The 12351-nt window shown below is 37.2% G+C and overlaps 1 protein-coding gene across 2 annotated transcripts in view; it reads left to right on the top strand.

Annotated features, from left to right (window-relative positions):
* Positions 1–2142, top strand: part of Gmap (Golgi microtubule-associated protein) — a 167277-nt gene extending 165135 nt beyond the window's left edge. For both annotated transcript variants that reach the window (XM_073976993.1, XM_073976994.1), the window contains 2 exons: positions 809–1090; positions 1156–2142. In XM_073976993.1, coding sequence (XP_073833094.1) covers positions 809–1090; positions 1156–1514 — 641 coding nt within the window. In that variant the 3' untranslated portion in view covers positions 1515–2142. The remainder of the gene's footprint in view (positions 1–808; positions 1091–1155) is intronic.
* The last annotated feature ends 10209 nt before the right edge of the window (positions 2143–12351 follow it).

Here is a 12351-nt window from a genome sequence, read left to right as displayed (position 1 = left end):
AAGAAGGACTTTAATTGATGTTTTCAGGATACATTTCCTGAACTTTTCCCAAGAAGTAAATTCTATTCAATAAACTTGAATATTGACCTTTGCAGAAGAAGTTGAGGTATAAAAATTCTAATCTCACTTCTCAAACTACTGCGCAGTAGCAAATTACTTTGGATAAAGATTCTGTCTTAACAATTGGCACTAATGTTCTTTAGTGCCATTGGTGGAGAATCTACTCTGCGGCTGGTATTCACACGATAGTTGTTTCTGGCATCAGCGACTACAACCATGCGAGTTTTATTCAGTCTTCCTGGAGAGTTTTTCTCTAAAAGGTCATGAAAATATTTCCAGAGGGGAGTATAAACACTTGAATTATTCCAGAATTCTGCTCGGACAGTTTCAATTGACGAGACAAAATCTTTATCCAAGGTAATTTTCTACTGCGCAGTATTTTGAGAAGTGAGATTAACATGCTTCAGCAAACCAGAGTAGTTTTTGTTTCACGACAAAATTGACGACATTGTTGCTAAAAAGGGCCCAGTATGGGGTACAGTTCCGTACAACACATTCCATCTTTTGAAGTGTCTAGCCAAACATCACTTAGTGAGTTTTGCGATCACATTCCGTGCTCCCTAAAACTACTTAAAAAGCTAACCTCTACCTATCCACTAACAAAGAAAATAGGTGCTAAAGTGTAAAAATAAAAAAAAAAAAAATAAATTTTAATATTTTTAATTTGTTATATGTTTTACTATAATTTATTGATATTTCTTTTATTTGTCCCAATTTATTAACCTTTTTTCCTTATTCATAATTACAGTGGAAACCTTGAAACAACAAAATGCCGGTTTGGAACAGAAACTAACAACAGCGGAATCTAGTCAATCGGACAAAATTGAAAAGACTCTCATTAAGAGTCTTTTAATTGGCTATGTGGTCAGTTCCAATCAAAATGATAAACAGCAAATATTGAGAATGATATCCTCGGTATTGGATTTCAATCAAAGTGAAACGGATAAAGTTGGCCTCAACAAGCAACAAGGTGGATGGTTGGGTTCATTGCTTGGAGGAGGTGGAGGCGGAAGTGCTGGTGCTGCTGCAGGTAATATACCTAAAAATATTTTTATTTAATTGGAAATTAATTATTATTTTTTTTTTGTATTTCAGGTTCCCACTCCAAAGACAATTTGGTACAGGCCTTTGTACAATTCCTTGAACAGGAATCTCAACCACAAACACAGCGTCAACAAATGCCTAACTTGCTTAATATACAACATTCCTCGACGCCCGTAGCATCATCATCAAGGCGTTCTTCGCAAATAACTAATCCAATTACACCACAACAGCAGTACCAGCAGGCAACAACGACATTAGCATCACCTTCTTCTTCTACTACTTCTGCAACAACCACAACTAACACACCAGTGCCCATACAACCTTTACTACTTAGTTCAACGGTTCTAGATGAATTCTCACCAACACGCAATTCAAGTTCCATACTAAAGGATATCTTAAGCGATTCTTGATTATTGTAATAGACTAAAAAAACACAATTATTTTTGATTTAATAATATTTTTTTTTTGTTTGATTCATAATAAAGTTTTGTTTATTATTATTATTGTTTTTTGAAAGGACCTTTAAATTTTCAATTGTTTCATATTTTCTCTTATGTTTAATGTTCGAAATGTAAAGTCAATCTTGTGGATTAGTGCAATTATATTGAGAATATAAAAAGTTCATGTCCTTTGGTATTGTCTTCAACCTTGATTTACTAGACTCTAGAATGATTATGAAGAACATATTCTTTATTTTTATATTTTTCATAAAAATCACCTTTATTTCTATGTCTTTTTGAATTGTCTTCAACTCCCCGATTTGTAATATTGTCGAATGTGATTATGAAAACGAAATTATCTATGGATGTTTATGAAAATATGAATAGTTTCGTTTTGTTCCATAAAATTCTTCTCTCCTTATTTTTAAATTCTATTGTTATAATTTGTCCTGTAGGTCCTCTTGTATATAATGTTGTAATGCCGTGATTATGTTTGAAAAAAAGACAATTTTTATTTTTTTTTAATAAAAACTATAGTTATATATTGTATACACCAACAACAAGAAAAATTATAAAATAAACGTAATTGTAAAACTCAGCCTATAGCTGTACAAAAAATCCTAACAGAAGTGGTGGTAAGTCCACCTATGAACATAGTTTAAAAAGTACAATACATTTTCGTAGGTGACAAAAAGACGATTTTTAATTATCCGATCCAATTAACACAGTCTACACGAATAAAAGCCACGACCCTTCACTTATTTTAAGAACACCACTTGGAAGGACCATTATCGGAAGAAGTGTGGAGAATGAAATTATAACGTTGTAACAAAGGCCACAAAGATTAGGTAAAACTTTAGAGCGAGAGGTGTATAAAGTCATGGCCCTATAAATTGGGATATTTCGGGCCCCTTATCTCAGAAATTGTGGCTTCTAGCAAAAAACTGGATCTAAGTTAACTGACCCAATTGCTTAATGATAGCGCTTCTCGTCCCGATAACATATCAGCACAATGGCAGAATATTGCCCACTCCATGCAAACAGCCGCAAAATCAGTACTTGGATATTAGAGACCACCAAAGAATCCGTAGTATGACCAGGAGTGCCGTGCTGCTACCGAAGAAAAAAATGCGGCATATAGGGCTACTTTACAATCAGTAGCAAAGCGTAGCGCAGGAGAGAGGTATCGGTTGAAAAGGAGAGAGGAGGAACGTCTTTTCCGCAGGAAAAAGAGAGAAATGGAAAAGAGGGAGTGTGAACAAATGGAGATGTACAGGAGACAGAACGAAGTAAGAAAATTCTACCAAAGAGTGAAGCATCAAACTGATGGCTTTGGTACAGGAATATCCTCCTGTAGAGACCAACAGGGTAATTTGGTAACTGATACAGATAGTGTGCTCAGGATATGGAAAGAACATTTTTCCAAACTGTTGGTATCCGATAGCAGTGAAGACGGCGAAGATACCACAGATGCAATCCCAGAAGATGGTATTGAATGTATACCGCCCAGCCAAGATGAGGTAAGGACAGCAATAAACCGGCTGAAGAATAATAAGGTGGCAGGAGCAGATGGCCTACCAGCCGAGCTGTTCAAAACCGGAGACGACACGCTGATAAGGTGTATGCATCAGCTAGTTAGCACCATCTGGCAGGAAGAACGCGTACCCGACGATTGGTACGTGAGCATCAATTATAGGGGCATAAGTCTGCTCCCTATTGCATATAAGATAGTATCTGGCATATTGTGTAAGAGACTAAAGCCTATGGTCAATGAAATTATTGGACCCTATCAGTGCGGCTTTAGACCTGGCAAATCCACCATTGACCAGATATTTACCTTGAGACAAATCCTGGAAAAGACCCAAGAAATGCAGATCGACACCTTCCATCTTTTCGTCGATTATAAAGCCGCATTCGACAGCCCTATACGTTCAAAGGTGTTCCAAGCCATGTCTGATTTTGCAGGAATACCAAAAGCTCATTCGACTTTGTAGAATGACATTAACTGAGACAAGATCCTTAGTTAAAATAGGAAAGAATCTCTCCGAAGAGTTTACTACTAAAAGAGGTTTCAGACAAGGAGACGGCCTGTCGTGTGATCTATTCAACATCCTGCTGGAAAAGGTCATACGAGACGCGAAGGTCAAAAGAAATGGAACGATATACACGAACAGCCACATGTTACTGGCTTATGCCGACGACATTGACATCATGGGTCGATCGGTAAAAGAAGGAACTGACACCTTTGCAAAAGTCGAAAGAGAATCTGCTGAAGTTGGTCTGGCAGTAAACGGCGTAAAAACCAAGTTGATGGTATCGACGAGTTATATGTCCACAAACACCGCACCATCTGTGAATGTTGGTACCTACAATTTTGAGGTAGTCAAGGACTTCGTCTACCTCGGCACCGCCATAAACACAACAAATGACATCAGTTGTGAAATACGAAGAAGAATAGTGTTGGCTAACAGATGCTACTTTGGGCTGAGTAAGCAGTTTAGGAATAAAGCCACCTCCCGTCAAACAAAAATAACACTGTACAAAACACTGATACTACCCGTGCTAATCTATGGTTCCGAAGCATGGGTGCTTGCTCAAGCAGATAAGGCAGTGCTTGGTGTGTTTGAGAGAAAAATTCTTCGAAAGATCTACGGGCCAATCTGTGTTGACGGCGAATATCGGCGTCGTATGAACAACGAGCTGTATCAACTATACAATGACATCAATGTAGTGGAACGAATCGGGATACAACGATTGCGATGGCTAGGCCATGTTATAAGAATGAGTGATGATGAACCCGCTAAAAAGGCGTATAAATACGGGCCGCATGGAGGTTCTCGCAATTCTGGAAGGCCAAAGCTTCGTTGGAGCGAACAAGTGAACCGAGATATCACAAAGCTACATATCCCAGATTGGGAAAATACAGCAGCAAACAGAGAGGATTGGAGATTTTTTCTTAGTTCGGCTTATGGAACAAATGTTCTGTAAAAGGCCAGCTAAGTAAGTAAGTGGATCTAAGTTAACGATTAATTCCCTTTTATAGTTTTAGTGCCAATAAGCCACTTTAGGCGATCACCGTAGGATTTTTAGAGCTTTTGCATGAACTTGATGAGGAAAAACTATTTATCATTGTAATCTGCATCACAAGGACTACCCCCGATAATAATTTCAAAACAAACCAGAAATAGCCCTTAAACTGGACAAAAATTTAGAACTATTTTGGAGATACCGCATGGAGTTGTCTGATATAGTCAAACTTTGACCTTTATTTAAGTGTGAGAGAAATATTACGATGTACTAAGCTTCGTCGTATCCACAAGCCATTTATAGTCGGTTACGACAGTAGTATCTCCTTCCTCTTCTACTACTTTTGTAACAACAACTACACACACCAGTGCCCATACAACATTTATTACTTAGTTCAACGGTTTTAGACGAATTCTCAGATTTACAGATTTCGGCCTATTTTCTCAGGTGGTATGGACTCGCCCCTGAAAAAACTTGTATCGTTGTAAAAGGGATTGCGAGGACAAGCTGTTGAAAAAATTCAAAACGAAACGAAAAATGTTTAAATTTACGTGAGAGTTCCCGAATAGTCCAAATTTATGTGGAAATGAAATATTACGAGAGCCTTTCGAACGTTATCGTGCGCACCATGTTGCGAGACAATTTTTTAACTTTTGTTTAGGAGCCACCATCCTCCCATCTCCTTCCTAATCTACCTAATTCTAATGGAAAATGCGGCTAAAATCTTTAAAATATTGAAAAGTGGACCAATATTCGAATAGGTTACTACTACAGATAGACAGAAGGACGGACATGACTAAATCGACGTCAAATTGTCTGAAACTAATATAATGGAAAAAGATTCGACTCGTTTTCCCATAAATCGAAATTGTATGTCCATATTTTTTTTTTTTTTTATTTCCTTTATTATTCCACTTGGGAACATAGGGCTTCTACAAGAGTTTTATATAGAGGTTTATTGTGGCACAATGATTTTAAGTCATGGAATGATTTATTTTGTTTTTCAAGTTCCTTCATCGTTGTTCTTCGCCATGTATTGCTTGGACGGCCTGGACGTCGGCTGCCCTGTGGGTTCCATTCTAGGGCTATCCTTGGGATGCTGTGTTGAGGCTTGCGCAGAGTGTGGCCTATCCAACTCCATTTCTTTCTTAATAATTGCCGCAATATAGGCTCTTCATTTGTCAAGGACCATAGCTCTGTATTTCTAATTGTGTTGGGCCAAAATATGCGGCATATTATTCGTAGGCATTTGTTGATGAATGATTGTAATAATTGAGCCGTTTGTTTCGTCGTCATCCAGGTTTCACTGCCATACAATAGGGTAGATTTCACACATGCATTAAATATTCTTAATTTAGTTGTCAGTGATAGTTGGGTTGACCGCCAGTTACTATATAGCCTTCCAAATGCTGAACGGGCTTTATTCAGTCTGTTTAATACATCCTTCCCAATATCGCCATCATTTGATATGATGGATCCAAGGTAACAGAAAGATTGCACATATGTTATTTCCTGGCCTTTTATTTTTATTTTGTTCGATGAAGTGTTGTTTATGCACATCGCATTTGTTTTTTGTATATTTATTTCTAGGCCCATTGACTCTGCTATATCCACCAAGTCATTTATTTTTGTTTGCATGTCGCTGAATTTGTGTGATATTAGGCAGATATCGTCCGCGAAGTCAAGGTCCTCTAGATGATCATGTAGCTTCCATACTATTCCTCTTTTCTTCTGGCATACTTTTGTCATGATTTCATCCAAAACAACAGCAAAAAGGAGGGGTGATAGAGGACATCCTTGTTTCACTCCAGCGTTTGTTGTAAACGTTTCGCTTTGCATCCCATTGTGTATAACATGTAGCGTGGATCCGTCGTACATTCGTTTGATTATATTTATTATTTTTAGTGGTACACCTCTAATGCGCAGGCACTCCGATATGGCGTTTCGTTTAATAGAATCAAATGCCTTTTGGAAGTCGATAAACACCAGGTATAATGGAGCTCGCAATTCAATTGACTGGTCAATTATGATTCGTAGTGTGTTGATCTGGTCGACGCAGCTGCGATGTGGTCGAAACCCTGCCTGTTCTTCTCTTAAAGTTTCCTCCACACATTCCAACCTTTTATTTATTAAAATTGCAATAGTTTTGTAGATAGTATTAAGGAGAGTTATCCCTCTCCAATTGTCACAAATGGTTGGATCGTTTTTTTTCGGTAATTTAATTACCGCGCCTTTTGTCCACGAATTTGGTATCTCTTCATTACACCAGGCGTGATGAATATATGGGTAGAGAATTTCAGCCGAGACTGCAGGATTTGCTTGAAGAATCTCAGGAGGTATACCGTCTTCTCCTGGTGCCTTGTTACGTTTTAGCTTCAGTATTGCCGAGGCGATTTCGTCAACAGTGGGAGGGTTTTCTGATGTTGGGCAACTGCATCTGGGAATAATATTTGAAAGCACAGTCGGATTTGGAATATTAGTGTGTTCATTGATATTACTTATTGTTTCGAAATGCTCCTTCCATCTGCGGGTTTGGTCTTCAGTGTTTGTAAGTAGCTGGCCATTTAAGTCTTTAATAACGGTGTTCCGTTTCGGATTTTTGTTGGAAATGCGGTTTATAAGATTATGCAGTTCTCTTACGTTGTGTGTTGCTGCGGCTACTTCTGCGTCTTTTGCCATATTCTCGGAGTATTTTCGTTTGTCTGCTCTAGCTGATTTCTTCACTGCTTTCGCCGTGTCCTCGTATCTCTCCTTGAGATTTGAATTTTCAAGTTTTTGCAGCTTTAAGGTATTTCTTTCCTGTATGAGGTTCCAGGTGTTGTCTGAAATCCATCGCTTCCTATCTGTTTTCTGTTTGTATCCGATTGCTTGGACAGCTATATTCTTAATTTGGGAACTTGTTCTTTCCCAAGGTGTTTCTGTCGTTGGAATGCATTCCCGTAGTAGTTCGCCAACTTCTTCTTTTTTTGACTGCTCTCGCAGTTTAATGACATCCAGATGTTTTGCCTGGCGGCTGTTACTTTTCCTTTTAATACTTTTTAGTTTTATTTGTATCTCGGCGATTACTAGCTCGTGATCGCTGTGTATATCTGCACCTCTCTTCGTGCGCACGTCTAGCAGTGAGCTCCTCCACTTTCGGCGAATGCAGATGTGGTCTATTTGGTTTCGGGAATGGCCATTGGGATGTGACCATGTGTATTTGTGTATTGCCTTATGTGGAAATATTGATCCTCCAATAACTAAGTCAAACGTTTGGCAGATTTCTATCAGTCTCTCTCCATTTTTATTCTTTCTTCCAAGTGCATTCCTACCCATTATATGTGACAATCCATTGTTTTCGCTTCCAATCGTCGCATTAAAGTCTCCAGTAAGCAGAAGGATATCACGAGATGGTATATTTTTGAGAGTAGCAGTAAGTTGGCTGTAGAATTCGTCTTTTATTTCATCCTCCGAATCCTCAGTTGGAGCGTAACATTGCACAATCGTGATATGTTTCCTAATATTTGTCTGAAAACGTGCTGTTATTATTCGGTCGGAAATCGGCAACCATGATTTCAAAGTTTTTCTCAAAGATTTGGCTATTATAAATCCGACACCACTTTCCCTGTGCTTTTCCTTTCCGCTGAATATAATAGTGTTTCCATTACTGGATGTTTCTTCTCCTGTGCGACACCATCGCATTTCACTTATTGCCAGAATGCCCAGTTTATATTTAGCAAATTGTGATTCTAGTTGTGCCACTCTTGATGTTTCACTAAGAGTCCTTACGTTCCATTGTCCAATCCTAATCCTTTTCCGAGTTCCAATATTCGTCAACGTTGAAGGGGGTTCATTTTCTCTTACTCTTTTCGAAGTTTCAGTAATCATTTGATCTTCAGATATGTAGGCGATTACCCTACAGTATCCTAGAATGGTCCTGGGGCTGCCAGATCATAGACTCCTGCTTCGCAAAACGTCTCTTATTTGAATATTTTTAAAATCCATTTTCAATTTTAATAAAATATTCACCAAAATTCAAAATATAGTCAAAATTTACATTAGGCAATATTCCTTGCGGCAATTGTCAGTTTGTCTGTGAGAGAGGGTGTTGAGAGGCAAAGGGTTACAATATGCCTCACCTCTCTCTACTACAAACTGACAATTGCCGCAAGGAAAATTGCCTAATGTAAATTTAGACTATATTTCGAATTTTGGTGAATATTTTATTAAAATTGAGAATGGATTTTAAAAATATTCAAATAAGAGACGTTTTGCGAAGCAAAACTATATATGTATATCATATTAAAGGCACCCAGAATATATACCATTTCGATTCTGCAAATCGAGTCGATTCGGTTTTCATCACATACCTGTTTGGCTTAATGGTCTGAAAGCATTATTTCGCTGATACACATTTTTGTGTCCGTGTGTCCTCGTTAGCCATCAGGCTGAGGGTATAAAAACAAATTTACCTCATCATAAGAAGTTCAACAATGTGCACCCATGTTTAAAAACATTTCATAGCTTAAAATCCTTAAAAAATCACATCATAATAAGTGGTTTTAAAACCAGTAAGGAAAGGATCAAAGTCGGGCGGGGCCGACTATATGATACCCTACACCACTGTGAATATGTAAAATAAAATAAATATATTCGATATAATTTCGCACATTTATTTCCAGACCGAATTCAGTCACACATTCCAAAAATCATTGAAATCGGACATATATAGCGTGTTTGGTGCAGCAAATACGCGAAATCGGCTGGAAATATATATGGGAGCTATATCCAAATCTGAACCGATTTCGATATAATTTGGCACATTTATTTCTAGACCAAATTCAGTCACACATTCCAAATTTCATTGAAATCGGACATATATAGCGTGTTTGGTACAGAAAATACGTGAAATCGGCCGAAAATATATATGGGAGCTATATCCAAATCTGAACAGATTTCGATATAATTTGGCACATTTATTTCTAGACCGAATTGAGTCACACACTAAAAATTTCATCAAAATCAGACGTATATAGCGTGTTTGGTGCAGCAAATACGTGAAATCGGGTGAAAATATATATGGGAGCTATCCAAATCTGAACCAATTTTCACCAAAAGCAATAGCGTTCTTCCTATGGCTGAAAAAATTATAGTCCCCAATTTTCAGCTGAATCGGACAAAAATGCGACCAGTACGTTGCGAACAAAAATACATGGACAGACGGACAGACAGACGGACGGACATGCATAAATCGACTCAGAAAGTGATTATATGTACATATATCCCCAAAAGGAACTATGGGTCTATTTCGTTTCCTTTTGTATGTTACATACAAATGCACAAAGACATAATACCCTTACCACTGTGTGGTGTAGGGTATAAAAATAGACTTCGCTATAACCAGGTTCCACTGTAATAAAATTCGAAAAAAAATTAATTCAAAAAATTTTTAGCGAATTTCAATCATACGTTTCAACAGATGGCGTTATCCGAATGTTTTTGCCAGTGTTACCCCAAAATTTTTTAAAACTAAAATTATTTATCTATATATATAAAAGAGCTTAGTGAGTGAGTGAGTTACTGAGTGACTGAGTGAGTGACTGACATATCATCGCCCAGACGAAACCGCTGAAGCTAGAAAGCTGAAATTTTGACTGTGGGTTGCTGTTGGTGTGTAGGGGTGAGATAAGGCTGGGTTTTTGGAAATTCGACCTAGAAGGGTACGAAAAGTACTAAAAGGTACTAAATATGGTACCCTTTGTATTAGGCAAACGGGAAGAGCTAGAATTCTGAAATTTGGAATGAGGGTAACTGATGGAGATATAGAAAGATGTACCAAAGGGTTTTTCGAAATTCGACTTATAAGTGTACGAAAAGTTACTAAATTTGGTACCAATTGTATATTTTTAGCGGATATAGCTACAATCTTCATATTTGGTATAGGAATCAAGGTTGGGAAGTGGTGTTGATTTAAGGAAATGATTTTGGAAGTTCGTACTTATGTGTACGAGAAGTACTAAATGGTACTAAATTTGGTACAATTTGGATTTGGGTGAACGGATAGAGCTGAAAACCTGAAATTTGGAATTTAGATTACCGTAGAAGTGTACGATTGAGATATGGGGGTAGTTTTGGAAATTCATACTTATGTGTACGAAGAGTACTAAATGGTACCAAATTTGGTACAATTTGGATTTAGATAGACATGGAAACCTGAAATTTGGAATTAAGATTACTGATGGAGTGAAGGATTGAGGTAGTTTTGGAAATTCTTACTTATAGGTACGAAAAGTAGTAAGCGGTACTAAATTTGGTACAAATTGGATTTGGGTGAACGGATAGAGCTGGAATCCTGAAATTTGGAATTTCATTAATTTTGGACTGTAGGATTGAGTTAGTCTTGGAAATTCGTACTTATGAGTACGGAAAGTACTAAATGGTACTAAATTTGGTACAATTTAAATTTAGTTGAACGGATGGAGCTGCAATCCTGAAATTTTGATTTAAGATTACTATTGGGGTGTAGGATTGAGCAAGTTTTGGAAATTCATACTTGTGGGAACGGAAAGTACTAAATGTACTAAATTTGGTACAATTTATATTTGGGTGAACGGATAGAGTTGGAATCCTGAAATTTCGAATTATGGTTACTGATGGAGTGTAGGATTAAGATAGTTTTGGAAATTCATACTTATGGGTACGGAAAGTACTAAATGTACTAAATTTGGTACAATTTATATTTGGGTGAACGGATAGAGTTGGAATCCTGAAATTTCGAATTATGGTTACTGTTGGAGTGTAGGATTGAGGAAGTTTTGGGTACGAAAAGTACTAAATTTGGTACAATGTGGATGTGAGTAAACGCATAGAGATGGAATACTGAAATTCGGAATTAAAACTACTTTTGAAGTGTAGGATTGAGGTAATTCTGAAATTCGTACTTTTAAGTACGGAAAATACTAAATTTGGTATAAATTGCATTTGGATGGAGAGATAGATGGCACTGGAATCCGGAAATTATAATAAATAGTAAATAATAAATCATAAATAATAAATAATCTATATATATAAAAGAGTTTAGTGATGAGTGAGTGAGTGACTGAGTGACTGACAGATCATCGCCCAGACGAAACGGCTGAAGCTAGAAGCTTGAAATTTTGAGTGTGGGTTGCTGTTGGTGTGCAGGGGTGAGATAAGGCTGGGTTTTTGAAAATTCGAACTGGAAGGGTACGAAAAGTACTAAAAGGTACTAAATATGGTACCCTTTGTATTAGGCAAACGGGAAGAGCTAGAATTCTGAAATTTGGAATGAGGGTAACTGATGGAGAGTTAGAAAGATGTACCTAAATGTTTTGGAAAATTCGACCTCTAAGTGTACGAAAAGTACTAAATTTAGTACCAATTGTATATTTTGAACGGATTTAGCTAGAAACTAGAAATTTCGTATGGAAATGAAGGTTGGGAAGTGGTGTTTATAAAAGGAAATGGTTTGTGAAAGTAGTACTCATGTGTACGAATAGTACCAAATGGTACTAAATTTAGTACAATTTGGATTTAGGTGAAAGGATAGAGCTGGAAACCTGAAATTTGGAATTAAGATTAATGACGGAGTATAGGATTGCGATATGGGGGTAGTTTTCGAAATTCGTACTTATGTGTACGACATGTTTTAAATGGTACTGAATTTTTTACAGCTTGGATTTGGGTGAACGAATAGGGATGGAAACTTGAAATTTGGAATTAAGATAACTGTTGAAGTGTACGATTGATATATGGGATAGTATTAGTACTTATGTTTACG

Source organism: Musca autumnalis, unplaced genomic scaffold (assembly GCF_047663935.1).
Source record: "Musca autumnalis isolate F117 unplaced genomic scaffold, ASM4766393v1 scaffold_3, whole genome shotgun sequence".
In the NCBI taxonomy this organism is placed as follows: Eukaryota; Metazoa; Arthropoda; class Insecta; order Diptera; family Muscidae; genus Musca; species Musca autumnalis.
This window is presented reverse-complemented; position numbering and strand designations above follow the sequence as displayed.